The sequence below is a fragment of the Oryx dammah genome, unplaced genomic scaffold (assembly GCF_014754425.2).
Source record: "Oryx dammah isolate SB20612 unplaced genomic scaffold, SCBI_Odam_1.1 HiC_scaffold_28, whole genome shotgun sequence".
In the NCBI taxonomy this organism is placed as follows: Eukaryota; Metazoa; Chordata; class Mammalia; order Artiodactyla; family Bovidae; genus Oryx; species Oryx dammah.
The window spans coordinates 81609870-81625288 of NW_024070212.1; the positions used below are offsets into that span (position 1 = coordinate 81609870).

Below are 15419 nucleotides of genomic sequence, written 5' to 3' on the forward strand. Positions count from 1 at the left end.
ACTCCAATTTCAAGGACTTCTTAGCATTTCTATATTCACAACCAAATAGTAAGACTAGGATGGACTGTAGATAAAAGTTTACCACCCAGTTGCCTTTGATATTCACTCTGTTATATTAATGTCAAAGCTTAGGAAAATAAAGTCACAAAAGTTAGGAGATCTGAATTTTCTTTTTCAGCAAGATACGTTCATACACATTTTCTAAGAACCCACACCACTGTATTTGATAATTTACAACAATCACTAAAGTATAATTTAACGGTATGCATCTATCCCAAACAATGAAAAGGAACTCACTGTTGGTAAATGCACATTCTTCTTCAGATTCATCACTGTCATCAGATGGAGCTCTATAAGGAGGAGGCAGTTTCATTGGCGGTGGAGCAGTGCCTCGCCTCTGAAGATGCAAAATTTGAGAGAAGAGTTAATTGCCTTTGTTCAACCTCTTGCTCAATGACAAACAGGATTAAAAGATAATCTGTAAGTATTTTGACTGTATCCAACTTTCATCATATCACTAGGATTATAATTTTTTTATTCTCTATGGTATTATGTAAAGTGACTATGTGATATAAATACACCAATACAGAAAACAGGAATTCAAAAGCACAACTTTTAAAACTGTTGACCCTCCCAGAAGCATGCATTCCTTTCTCCAGTGAGAAAATCAATTATATGTATCTTCTTTACACTGTTGAGAGTTTTGTTTCTGACCAAATAACTCAAATGAAAGATATTTCAAAAATGTCTTAGATATAAAAATGACCCAATGTGTTAATCTTATGATTATTTCAAATTTTTATTCAATTATAAAAGGTACAGATTTCATTCTTTATAAACAGTTGAAATACCAAGATTTTCTAACTGAAGAGGTATTCATCTATAATTTGTAAATAGTTAACACATATTTCAATGTTTTAAGAAGAGATAGAGAAAAAGCTTTACAATGAATACCTTTTGTATTTCTGTATACGCAGTCTTTACATTTACAAACCAAATGATACAGTATATCAATATTTGGTTTAAAGAGACTTAATTAAAGTAGACTTTATGATCATATTACCTTTATACAATGCAGACCTTTTCTTAAATGCTGGGAAAAATAAAACATGCCAAACTACGGAGAGATCCAAGCTGCTGGAAAGAATAGGAGCCGATATACCCAAGCTCCCTACAGATGCCAAAATAACTGAATTAAGATTTGTTTTGCTACAGGATTTCAATAAAGCACAATCAATTATGCTTTATAGGACAAAGCCACTAATGGCAGGATACACTTCAGTAAATGGACAATGACTGGTCCATTACAGAAAGCAGACATGTAATAAATTCCTCCAAAATGGAAAACATTGTTTGGCATCCATAAGGAAAAACACACAAATTTATTCAGGATAACATCTAATCAAAGGTCATTCTAAGTGAAAGACAAAGCTAAGGACAAGGAGAGCTAGCTTTTAAAATAGTAGTAAAAGATATGAATTCTCTTTAATAGCACTTTAAAAAGTATATTTAAGGGGCAATTGTTTATATGACCTATTTATTTCACTTCTACCAACATGCTCACAAAGAATGTAGGATAAGCATATTCTGGGCTCCCTATGGTATGAATGTGGGTTGCCAGATGTCCAGGCATCTTTCTACCGCATATGGGAGAAGAGTGCAGGCAGGTCCAGGCTCTCACTGTGGCAACAAAGGCTGGAGCAAGTATGCATAGGGAGGGCCAGGAGAACAGAACTTCTGTGAGGGTAGAGAAAACAGACTATAGGACATGCTCAGCTCTGAGAACAGTGTCCTTAACTGTTTGCTGAATGAGTAAATAACTGGTTGTCATTCATGTTGTTCCAGTTCTCTGACATATTAACACTGAGAAAAATGACAGTAACACAAACCATTCTTGTTCAAGAGCATTGCATATTTAGGACTTCCCTGATGGTCCAAGGTTAAGAATCCACCTTGCAATGCAGGGAACATGGGTTCGATCCATGGTCCAAGAACTAAGATCCTCCATGCCATGGGAAAACTAAGCCTGCGCACCACAACTGCTGAAACCCTTCCCCTAGAGCTCATGCTCCACAACAGGAGAAGCCACCACAATGAGAAGCCCATGCACTGCCACTAGAGAGCAACCCCTTTTTGCCGCAACCAGGAAAATCCCATGTGCAGCAACCAAGAGCGCATGAATTGCAACAAAGACCCAGTGCAGCCAAAAAAATAAATAAATTTTGTAAAAAGAGCATTTAGATTTCTTGTAGAAATGTAAGTTATTTTAACAAATTATAGCTGCATTACCTTATAAGACATTAACAAGTTTAGTGTCTAAATTTGAATCTTATTTAAACATTTTTTTCAGTAAATATACTCTCTCCAATTCTCTCTGAACCAGGATAACCACCTTTTAGGTTCCCATGTTAGTAATTTTAATAAACATCTGGCACTGTTACATCCTGCATAATTTCAAAGGTCAAGTTTCTTTTCTTTAATTTTATTAGTCAGTCTTGAAAGCCCCACTGATATGTTCAAGTATACTCGTCTTCCAGAGACAATGAACAGTGATGGCTGAGACATACAATCCCATAAGCTGTTCAAGCCCATACACATGATTTCCTGGTTCCAATGGTAAATTCCCAGTGGCAACAGAACTTTGTCTTTTTAACTGTTTTTCCATTTTTTAATTTTCAGTTCTATTTTGTTGTTGTTGTTGTTTCTAATATTAAGCTAACTTTGGTTCTGATTTGTACTTCGGCTGTAAATTATTCACCATTAGAAGTAATCAGTGGAATCTGGTTTTATGATCTGGCAATTTAGTGATATTTATTGGAATGATGAGGCTCTATTACATACTGGTTCTTTGGGCATCTACTCTCTCTTGATTGAGAGAAAACAGCAAACATGTTTTTAGATTGTTTGCCTGGATGTGCTTTTGTACAAGAACATGTCTCGGTTCCAATGTAAAGAACAGCTTTTTGCCAGACAGACCAGTGTTTTTGCATTTTTCTGTCTACATCTGACACATGGCTAAAGTTACAGGACAAAAGCTGAAATCCTCTGTGTATCTGAAAAGGAGAAAGACTCTTACCTCATTGTGAGCACGAAATAGTCTCCTACCTTTGGGGTATTAAAAACTCAGTCTTTTAAAGTCTCTCTCTCTCTGATTGGTTAGAGACTAAGAAGCATTATTTAAATCTAATATTCCCAGAGTTTTTTAAGAAATAGTGAAACTAAACGTATATTACTTTAGATGTGCCAGTCTCTTAAGAAATCCCTTTTCACAGAAACAACTAACCCAGAAGCATTTTTATATGTGAATCTAGATTCACAAAGTCAAAAAGATTTGATAACTTTAATTAGAAACACTTATACCTTCTCCCTGATCTCCTTGATCTCATTGGTGTGTTAATATAAAACAAAAATATATAAGATAAAAACATTTATACTAATGTTGCATGATATCCACATGTCCACATACTGTGCATGTGTGTATCACAATTGGCTACACATTAGCCTGAGAATCATCAGCCAGTTCTAAAGATTAGCACAATGTAGAATATCCCTGATAGAATGTTGTTTTATTTGTTGCTGTTAAGAATAATCAGAGAGCATGCATCCTATAATACTTTAAGTGTCATCAAGAGGGTCACAAGAGATCATTCTGATCTTTGCAAATACCTTCATGAGGTTCCTCTTAGTTCCAGAGTCTGACAAATCCAGATTTTTCCCTTGGAATAGATGCATGCCGTAATAGCAACCTTATTGAAGTATATTTCACATATAATAAAATATACTTATTTGGAATAGATATGTTTTTATAAGGTTAATGTAACCTTATTTTTAGGGATTACTATGTTTAGTGGGAAACAGCATTTTCATTTGTATACTACAGAGGACTACTTCTCTATTAATGACATCTCCCAGTTGTGAAGAGTGTCCACAATTTTCTTAAAAGAAAGAAAACATACTGAAGAAAATAATACTGAAGAAATTGAAGATTGAAATAATACTGAAGAAAATTTAGAAAGAAAATACCAAAGAGTTATGAATCTACAGCTCATAATAGCATTTCTATGAAGTCTGATGTTTCACATTCTATATAAGAGGTCAGAAAATACTGAACTGAAATAAAACAAAATAAGAAAAAACTAGAGTTTAATCAAGACCTGCTTATTGATTTTTTTTTAGTTTTTCAGTCATTTTCTTCCCCTATCTTTTTTAATGTGAATAATTTCAAGCCCAAATTTTTATTTCTAACCTACACCTCTACTAATAGTTTCAAGTGATTTTTATTGTCTCCTTTCTGACGGTCAGGAATTCTAGAGAACATGATTGCTTTTGTATTAAGAAGGAAAAAAATGCCTAAACGGAATTATTTCTATCAATAATAACTGTTAAAGAGAGAGTTTAGTCATCACGTGACCTCCCATCTTTGGGAATGTCTCCCCTAGTACTCTGGGCATATTTCTATCATAACAATTACACTTCTGGTTATTTCACTACATATCACATTCATGTATGCACTTCTTGGAGTGAAGGTAATTTGTCATTCCAGAGTGTAGAATAATGCTTTGTACACAAGCTATAATCACAGAGAACAGTAGCATAGTGAAGTACATCCTGTAACCACTGAAACATCATCCTGTAATGGAGATGTAGATTCTCATATGATCAATTGACTCACAAGTGGGAGTGCTTTGGGGCAACAATATACTGTTGTGCTGTGCTCTGTCATGTCTGACTCTTTGAGACCCCATGGACTGTAGCCCACCAGGCTCCTCTGTCCATTGGGGGCAATAATCACCTCTGAATTCTCCGAAGATTCACTAACATGGCTAACTATCATCTTCCCATAAGGCCTGGTACTTAGGGGAAGATAAGTACACTTATCTGGTACACTTATCTGGTACACTGCCTGCTACCTAATAGACACACAATACATATTTATTGAATAAACTAAAAACAAAACAAACATCTCTGGCTTAGGACACCAGATATTGGCAAATGCTGTCCGGACAAAAGTCATTTTCCTGTGTTCCAGTTAACCTTCTGATTTGGGGTTTATGGTTGCATTGTTAACTACTGCCATGTTAACTTAGTGATGACTTCTTCCCCATGCCAAGGAATTCAGCTGGGTAGACTTATTATACATTGACTTTTGCTTTTACTGGGCTCTTACTGGATTTTTTTAAAAATTTGAATGCAAATATCCTTGCTATATATTGAAATTCAATTTGATTTAATGCACCAGAGTTGATAAGTATCATACATTTATCTTTTCCTTCATGAAATCTCATGTGGAATTTTCCTTAGTCAATTAATTACCTTGTTCCCCAAAGTATTTAAATCAGTAACCACTTTGTATTCATCTGTGTGTTTATTGTCCACGTCTCCACTGCCTGTTGTCTGTTTCCTTTTTGATGTTATATCCACCAACTATAGCACAGAGACTGTAACACTATCGGTTTCCAATAGACATTTGATTAATGTTCAGATATTTGAATCAACATATGAATCAACACAATTCCAGCAATAAGACAGACTAAATATTCTGAGAAGCCCTTCTTTAAAACACACACACACACACATATATGTATATCACAGATAAAAAATCAAAACTATATTTTTGTAACTGAGGCCAGAAACAACCATAAATTCCAAATCAGAAGGTAAATCCCCAGAGGGCATGTGCCAATCCCTAGTGACCTAAAACCAGAGATTTAGTTTTTTTCTGTTTTTAGGATTTTTTATTTATGCAATAAATATGCACTGTATGCCTAATAGGTGGCTGGCAACATTCTGGGTGATGCAGAAAAAGAGCAATTATGAGATAGATCATCTCCCTTCTTTGACCTTATATACCAAATGTCATATTTTGTGGGTCTTCAGGTCTCATTCCCATATTGCTTTAAAGTTAGCAGTCACTGAATTCTATATCGTTTGCTTTGCCCTAGTAAAATGCAAGCTCCAGAAAAACAGGGAATTTTTGTCTTAAATAGCTTCACTCCAATATACTGTAGTATAACTGACTTTAAAAATTGCACAGATTTTAAAGCGTACAATTCAAATCCACCACCATAATCAATATAACGAACATGTAACCATCACCCCATAAGTTTCTTCATGACTCTTTTTAATCACCCTCTTCCCTGGCACCCTATTCTCCCGAATCAATGATCTTCTTGTCACTACAAAAACATATTTTCTCAACTTTTTTAAAATATAATCATGCAGTATGTACTCATTTTTATCAAGTGAGAGCTAGAAATTTAATTAGCCCAAAGTTTCTATTTGAGGTCAAACAAGGTGGGAAGTAGGACTAAAGATATCAACCCCCAAAACCCAATCCCTGCAAAAAAGGACCAAAAGGTTAAAGTATTCTGCAAGTGATGATTTGCAACTTGTACAAACTATAACCAACAATAACCATGGTCTTCTAGATTCTACACATTATCTGTGTTTATTGGCAGTTGCCAAAAACAAACCACAGAATCCTGAACACACAGTGTATGTTACTGCTAATCTGAATATAACCTTTGGGATTACTATCTGAATTCAGAGAAGGTGGACAACCAGGATAAAACAGATAGTTCTATAATTTGGTACCAACTTAATTCCTACCCTAATTACTTATCCTTTTCAAGAACCCTTCTCCCCAAATCCTCATGGGGTCTTGATTAGCCGTCATACACCTCTGTAAATAAAGTATCCCCAAGTGATCAAATCAGGCATAGCTTTTTTTCTTCCTCTTTAATGAGGTGAAACTTTCAATGGGTAAAGTTTAAAATAAACAAAGCAAACAAACCAAAATTTTGATTACAGAAGACAACAGGAATATTTCCTGGCCTTGGTCTTAAAATGAGATGGAAGAAAACAAAAGAAAAAGAAAAAAGGTGTCCCCTGAGAATTCTTTACAAGCCCAGACCCACTAGGTTAGAGACTTGAATTCATTCTGTGTGACTCATAAATTTCCAAGACAAACTATCAGACAACAATATAAAAGGAAATCTGTCCTATTCAAGGATATTGGATGAACTAGATACTAAAACACTACTTACTAAGGCCACATATTAATGAAAGGGTCAATTATATCCCTATGAGGATATTAAATTTTTTAATTTAACCTAATAAATTATCTTGAAAAATATAAAATAAAAACAGAAAAACTACATGAAAAATAGATTAATTTAACCCTCAAAACGGAAAATGAGTTACTCTGATCAAAAAAATCAGTAAGTATATAGAATACCTGAATAACCCAGTTAGTTAGTTTTCCCTAATAACTTTGTATAAAAATCTGTAACTAGATAATAGCTATTCTTTTAAATCACAAATATACATTTATAATACCTATGTGCTAGGCCATAAAAAAAGTTTCAACCAATGTGCAAGGTACAAGATATTATATAAAATACAATTTGTGGTTATAACTGAAATAGGTTTGAAAATAACAGCAATAAGTTTTTTAAAATATTTGTATGGAAATTAAAAATACATTTTAAATAAAAATAAATCATTTGGAAGCTAAAAAAAGAAACAATACTGAACAATAGAAATTCAACTTAATATCTTAGGATTTAGAAAAAGACGATAATGGCTTCATGACATCTTACACCTGTACTTCACTAGGCCTTCATCCAGGCCAGAATTAGGTATGTTCATAGAAAGAAGATATTATAACTACCATGAAGTGAACTTAAAGTCATTCAGTCATGTCTGACTCTTTGCAAACCTATGGCCTGTAGCCCACCAGGCTCCTGTGTCCATGGAATTCTCCAGGCAACAATATTGGTGTGGGTTGTCACTCCCTTCTCCAGGGGACCTTCCCAACCCAGGGATCGAACCTGGGTCTCCTGCAGGCAGATTCTTTATGTTTGAGCCACCAGGAGAGTCCTAAACCTACCATACTTCTACCCAGATACTCATCCAAAAAAACACATATTAATTGCAGCTCAGATATGCAAAAAGAAACCAAAAACATTTTTAAAAGTTTAAGAGGTTAGGTTACCTTTTCTTTTTTTTCTTGAGTGTCTTGGTCCTGGTTATTAGTGATTTTTTTGGCCTTGCTATGCACACTGGGAATGACCTGCCACCAGAAAGACAAGGAGGAGAGAAAGAATGAATTTAAATGTTACAATCATTACATTGTTCCATGCATTAAAAAAAAAAATAGTTAAAATCCTACTTAACTATATCTCTAACTTCACCCAAAACGTAAAGATATGAGAAGTTATTGTTAAGGCAAACAACACAACTCGGGAAATCTAGCAAGTTATGTAACCCAAAGGTGCATGCCTGCATGTGTGTGTGTTTGGGTGCAGCATCAAGGGACAATAAATTCACAGGCTTCTTTAGATACAGAAAGTTAGTTCCTATAATGCTAGATGTAACATTTATTTCATTGACCTACCTTATTCATCAGTGTACTCCAGATCAGTTTTGTCTTTTTTTTTTAAGGTTATTATATATGTTTATTCCAGTCACCAAGGGCAGCTAACACTGAAGTGATATCACTTCAGCCCACTTATTTGAGGCTTTGATTTTACTTTTCTTAATGTAAAAAATGGATGCCTCTGTAGATATTACTTTTTCTTTTTTACTTAATGAACTGTAAATCCTGTCATCTGGAATGATTATGATATGTTTCTTTTCATGGACATATAACATTTCTTGCTGTCACTCATTCTTTCCACGGGATTTTACATACTTCATTTCCAATTTTCTCTCCTACAAACAATGTTGCAGTAATCATTCTCATGTAATATCTTCATACAGTTCGAGTATGGTATCTAGAGCACTGTGTACATTCAATAAATATTTAACCATCACTGTTAGCATATAGATAAATTATACAAAGCTATTTATACCCCTGGATAATAGCTCAATTAGAGCTGGAACTTAGGGTTATTTATCACTATAACCCTGATGCTCAGAAAAAGCACCACATAGAAGTGTTCAATAATGCTTATAAGTGAATCAAACAGTTCAATTTCATAGAAATGATTTTAATTCTTAATGGTGCAAACAGCACAGATTACTTTTTGACTCACTTCTTTTTGTAAAACTACCTGTAAAATATCTTAAGAAAGTACAAAATTATTTTGTATTATTAAAAGTGATTATTTTAAAAACTCCTCAAATAGCTAACACAAGTAATTGGCATAAAATCTGATGAGAGACATGCAGAATAAAAGGAAAAATAAATCTCCTTACTCAGAAAATTAAAGGAACTGCCTCCCTAGGGATAATTTAAAAAACAAAACAAAAAAAAGCACTTTTCTCAAAAAGGCAATTTACAATTAATTCTCCTCTACTTTTAGAGTCTAAAGGAATAAATTAATTTTGGAATAAGTAAGACCATCTCAGAAATGTTTCTCTAAAGTAAAAAGCAATAGTAGTGATAAATCCATTTATATCTGTGGCTTCTTACGCGAATAGAGACTGTGCTTAATATTTATTTCTCTATTTAACACACAGGACAACCTAAGTCCGAGTTCAAAAACCAGTGGCTCTACAGGTATATGTTTCTAATTCTGAAGACTTTAAAACACTTTGTCTCCCTACAAAGTCATAACACCTGCCTATACTGGACCTACTTTCTCCTATGGAAAAACCAGCTAAAGTTAAATGGCAGAAGCTTTGAAATGGGATAAAAATTAGCTGCCATTCATAAGGTTTATACCATTTGTTTTTCAAATAGCAGAGAAACATTATTCTCTACACATATCATTAGCAAACTTTGGGAGACAAATGGCCCACCAAAAAAGACCACATCTTTATGAAAAGTAGGAGAGCACATGTTTCTTATGAAAGTAAAAAATATATTTCTATATGACTAATACACAAAATGAACATGTCCAAAAAAATTTAGATGCCATTATGAAACAAAGATATTAGGGAAATACAAATGGAAGACAGGAAAAAAGAAAACAACACATGATAATAAATTTAGTGAACTGAGAGAATGATACCAATTTTAAAAGGGTTTGGTTTTGGATATACAGAGAAAACCTTAATGCTACTGTGAAATGCAATTGTAAGTGTAAGGTCGGACCCCGGGGGCCATGATGGGCCGCCCCTCCTCTCCCTCCCACCAGCGAGAAGGTCCCTAACGGAAGGATCCTCCCAGATCCCGGGGACCAATGACAGCACACTTGGCCGGTTGCCATGATGAGCCGCCCCTCCTCACCCCCGCCGGCGGGGGGAAGTCCCTACCCCCTAACGGAGGGAGCCTCCCAGATCCTGGGAACCAATAACAGCACACTTCGCTGTTAGCGGCCCCACCGGCCATCCCTCGCAAGGTGCATATATAAACAAACTTCTAAAACGGTCTGGGCGTGCGGACTTCCTCGACCTGCCCCATTCGGGTCGGGAACCCCGCCCGGGAGCGCTTCGCCATTAAAGCCTGTTAGACACTCTTTTGGTGTCCTGGTCGTCTTTTACCTAACAATAAGTAGAAAAAATTACTTTGGCATAAAAGTTTTCTATTGAGGTGTACAGTATAGATCATGAATTCTGCTCTCAAATAAGTATATACCAAGTAAATCTAAGTAGATATATATATTTCTTTCTAGCGTGCTGAAAATGTAATTGAGAAATTTAGGAGAAAAAGCTTTTTAAAAAGCTCTTAAAGCACCTATTAAAAGCACAAATATTAAAAAAATTAAAATTTAAAAAAAAAGTGCAAACATAAACACCAACACTCAATCCATCATGCTGATGAGAATTTTCATGAAGGTTTCATTGATGGCTCAGATGGTAAAGAAACCACCTGCAATGCAGGAGACCCAGGTTCAGCCTCTGGGTTGGAAAGATCCCCTGGAGAAGGGAATGGCTACACACTCCAGTATCCTTGCCTGGAGAATTTCATGAAGGGAGGAGCCTGGCAAGCTATAATCCATGAGATCTCAAAGTCACAGCTGAGCGACTAACACTTTCTTTTTCAAGGCACATTTAGACATAGGACCTTGATGGCCAAACATTAGGAAATGACTTCCTCAGGAGTTCTGAAGAACGTCTCAAAGTTTAATTAAACTGATCAAAAATGATTAAGAATTTGGCTATATTTTCTATTTCTGTGATGACCAATAATAATTGTAAGAATATGTAAGCCAAAGATACAAAAATATGAAGCTTGATTCCTTTCATTGCCTTATTCGGGTGGAATCAACTTTGTGCTGAAAAAATGGAACAAGTAATGGACATTAATATCATCACCACTCTTTGGCTAGAACTATAGACAGTTCAATGTTCGATGAACGTGATACTCTGTGATGCTGCCTGAGGGATAAGTCACTTGGGCATGTAATAATGCTGAAGACATTTTTTTTTTTTTTTTGAGCAGCTGAAAATATTGTACTGGTCACTCAAATGAAAACTTCTACCACAGCTCACCAAAAAAGACTAGATTAAAAGCTTGGCCTTTATAGCTGACCTTATAAGCTAATAAAATGCTTTGAATATTTTTTGGCAAAGCATTCACAAGTGATCGTATAAATGTATAATTTGATTGGCTCATTCTAGCTCAGAACTGTTTCTCTGGAAGTGTCATTTGGCAGGGAAAATCTAGCCAACGTTCTTATTAAATTCAGTCTCCAGAAATAAAAGTGATAGCCTCAACAACTTTCTCAGTATCATAAGAGTTTAAGGGTGGATTCTAATAAATCTAGAATTTCAAACTGCATTAAAAAATGTGAAGACTTTATTCTGCTTCCCTCTCTCAATTAGTCTTGATGGTATAAACGTAGCATTAAGTCTGGAAGGGACCTTGCTGCAAGTACAGTGCACAGCAGAGCTGCCCATATCAGGTGAGGCTGCAGCCCCCTGGGTATGGGGAGGCTATAAGCATGCAAAAAATACACACTGATACCCCCTGCCCCTGGGAGAGCCAGATATCTGTTTACCCAGTTTGCTATACAAATATTATTTTCTGTATGCCTTGATATAAAAAAAGGTTGACAAGCACTGCATTTTAGTGGACTGAAAAGCATATTTTTAAAAAGTATGCAGTTTTTCTACTGTTCATAAGTGCCTATGTTTTGAACAGCTGTCTTCCATTCTAAAATATAGAAAAGTAAACATAGCTTTCAGTTACAGGGCTTACTGGTGACATTTCTGCCTCATACTACAATATAAAATACACATCCTGTCACTGACATCTGTGTATCAGAGTTCTAATTCCATACCAAATGAGTAGTTTATTACAGGAAAAAACTCTATGATGAGATACTGTTCTTTGTAAATTCAGACTCTCCAACAGAACATACAGTGCAACACATTTGAATTTTTACATGCTATAATAGATACACAGACCCTTTGATAGTCCCTCTAGAATGTTTTTATAACCAACCCTCTCTGTGTTGGAAGTGTTTTATAGGCAAAGTAACTAGTTCAGAAAGGTTAAGTAACTTGTCTCCAAATTAGCAAACCTGGTAAATAGGGAATCAAAGAATCGAAAATAGGTCTGTTGGACTCCATTGTACACTGGAATAACTCAAATTTGACCAGGAGATTGAAATCAGAGAAAAAAAGGGAAAACTGAAGCTAATTTTTACAAAGCTAACTTCCTTTAAGCAATAGTAGAATAACAGTAAAAAATATGTTGGAAAATATTAACACTTGGAGGCAAAAGCTTGATCCACAGATCTAGAGACTATTTGTAAACTTGTTGAATATGTAAACTAAAGCTTACTCTTGGAGTGGATGACAAGCTCTGAACGACGAACACCACAGGGTTTCCTGCATTCTTAATGGCCTCAACTGCTTCACTGTGTGAAGCATTCTGCAAATCTACTCCAGACACCTAAAAACACAGAAGTAATTTATTTCAGTTAGCAAGGCAGCAGATCTTGTGGATAAGTTAATTCAGGTTCATGCATATTATCTAGTTATGAGAACAGCCAGAGTTGAATGAATTAGATGACAGCTAGAAAAAAAAATAACACTGGCACATAAAAAGCTTTGCTGTTTTAGGAGACCATGTTTAAGAAAATTAACATCTTACCTTCAACAAAAGTAAATAAGAAAAATATCTTAATAACAATGGCTGAGGTTAAAAATAATTATGCAAAAGTAGGTAGCCTAATCAATAACAGAAACTTAAGCTTCTGAGCTTATAATGTCACCTCTGCCACTATTAGAGGACACAATTCTGAATGGGGGTAGGGGCTGGGGATCTCTTTGGACTCATCTTCTCTCAATTAAACTAAGAAGAAAGGTATTTTAAGCATTATCAAGCCCATTATGTTCAAAAAAGAAGTATGAAAACACCCATGGGTTCTTTTACTAAAAGAGTTCTGCATTCAACAAATTTGGGTAAAGTGTAAACATCTCATTATTCAAATCTGAGAAAGGATAACTTGTGAACATGCCCATAGTCTCAAAGAGCATTCTACTTATCAAGTGCATTTATTTAACAGAATGAATTCTTCAAATTCATAATGTAAGGAAGCCTTGGTAAAAGTTGAGGTGGTTTCCAGTCAGAGGATAATGACAATTTGTGAATATTGTTTTGCTACAAGGGGATCAAAGAAATAGGAATGTGGGTGCAGTGGAATCAAGGTTGGTTTTTGTTTTTTTAAGATGGGATATACTACAATAATGATGCAGAGGAGAGGAAAATGAAGGTAGAGAAGAGTGATGCCTGCAGAAGCAAACCCTTGGAAAGTGAAGAGGGAATGACTTCTACTGCACAAGTTAGAGAGACAGACTCCAGACAGAAGAAACACAAATAGTTCATTTGTTGCAACAAGCACAGGTAGAAAAAAAGGATGTAGAAGGAACAAGAGGAAGGTCCCTTTCGAGGACTCCTCTTTTCTCAATGAAATAAGAAAGAAGGACCATCAGCTGAGATTAAGACTAAGGAAGGAAGCACAGGAGGTCTGAAGTAACTACTTAGAAGAATGAAACGACTTGTTAAATACAGGACAGCAGGACAGAATTAAAGACCCATTTGAGGGAGCAGTCATGAATTTAAAATGAGACCAGACAGTATGCATGAGGTTCTTTGTTTGTTGGTTTCTTGGCTTTTTTTTTTTTTTTTTTTTTTGCTATTTTACAACTTTTAATTCCAAAGGCTTCAGAGTGTTACAATTTCTTGTTTGTTGGTATAACTTTGTTGGCTCAAATCAAGAAAGAAATCACAAAATAAGCAAACAGTTGCACTTAACTAGGATGTGGTTGCCCCAGAAAAGTTCAATGAAAGGAAAGAAGATCAAAGGAGTTGGAAGCACATGCACAGTAGTGATAGGATGATCAGTCACCGCATCTGAGCAGAGTGAGGAAGAAAGTGAGCATGCCGGAAGCGGAGGGACAGAGGAGCGACTGCATGAAGGCAGGAGGTGGGAGCCCTGTGTGTCAGAGCGATTTAAATGGAGGTGAGTCTAAAGAACAGAGAAAGAGGAGAGGGCAGAGAGAGGTGATGTCAGGGAGGCAGCTGAAGCCACATCCTGTAAAATCCAGAAGGCCATGGCAAGAACTCTGGATTTTTATTCTAATAGGCATCCATGAAGATTTTAATGCTGTGAAAAGCTCTTTTCCCATCTGAGTTGAGGAAGGATATGAATAATAGTAAATGAAAAAAAATAGAAAAAATTTACAGTGACGATTAAAAGCGGTCACTAGCTTGATGAAGCTTCTTTCAAAAAACCTGACCCCTGAAACATTCAACAGTAAGAAAAGTACAGGCTATATGAAAACTACTTCTCCATCAGTAATAATCAGCTTTTTTTCCCTGACAGAGATTATACAGTGTTAAATGGGAATCACTAAAGCTGAGAAGTGAGGAAAAAGAATTCTGTCATATTACAACAGAAAAATAATCTTATTCTTTCTCAACTTTAAAATTATAACCTAAAAAATATCCATTTACATAGATGAAGACCCATTTAATTTAATTTAAAATTAATTTAAAATTTAATTTAATTTAAAATTAAATTAAATTAAATTCAAACTTTCTAGTTTAAAAATCTCTTTATACAGACCTAAACCCTTTGTGCAATTGTCTCAAGACAGAAATGAGTATTAAACTTCACTACCAAACAACTAATGCTTTTCATAGAAAAAAGTAAACAAATGACTCATTATGCTTCACAGAATATATATTAGGGTTTAACATTTCTGGTCTGTTGTGAATCAGAAGAAATATAAATTATTAAATCTGAGATAAAACAATGGGTTTTTATTAGTATGTGTGAAAGTGATGACAGATTAGATGAGAGAATACTTTTTATTCACTGACAGCCGGGAAAGATGAGAAAAAATTCAAAAAGATAAGAAAAAATGAACAATTCAATTAGAAAAAAGACAAAAGACTTGAACAAACATTACACCAAAGAGGGTAATCAGATGCCAATTAATCACATGAAAAGTTCAGTTCAGTTCAGTTGCTCAGTTGTGTCCGACTCTTTGCAACCCCATGAACTGCAGCACGC

At 35.2% G+C, this 15419-nt stretch overlaps 1 protein-coding gene across 3 annotated transcripts in view; it reads right to left on the reverse strand.

Annotated features, from left to right (window-relative positions):
* Positions 1-15419, reverse strand: part of PATJ (PATJ crumbs cell polarity complex component) — a 392470-nt gene that overhangs the window by 230451 nt on the left and 146600 nt on the right. For all 3 annotated transcript variants that reach the window (XM_040232710.1, XM_040232709.1, XM_040232708.1), the window contains exons 25-27: positions 12680-12790; positions 7997-8074; positions 298-397 (exon numbers count right to left, since the gene is read on the reverse strand). In XM_040232710.1, coding sequence (XP_040088644.1) covers positions 298-397; positions 7997-8074; positions 12680-12790 — 289 coding nt within the window. The remainder of the gene's footprint in view (positions 1-297; positions 398-7996; positions 8075-12679; positions 12791-15419) is intronic.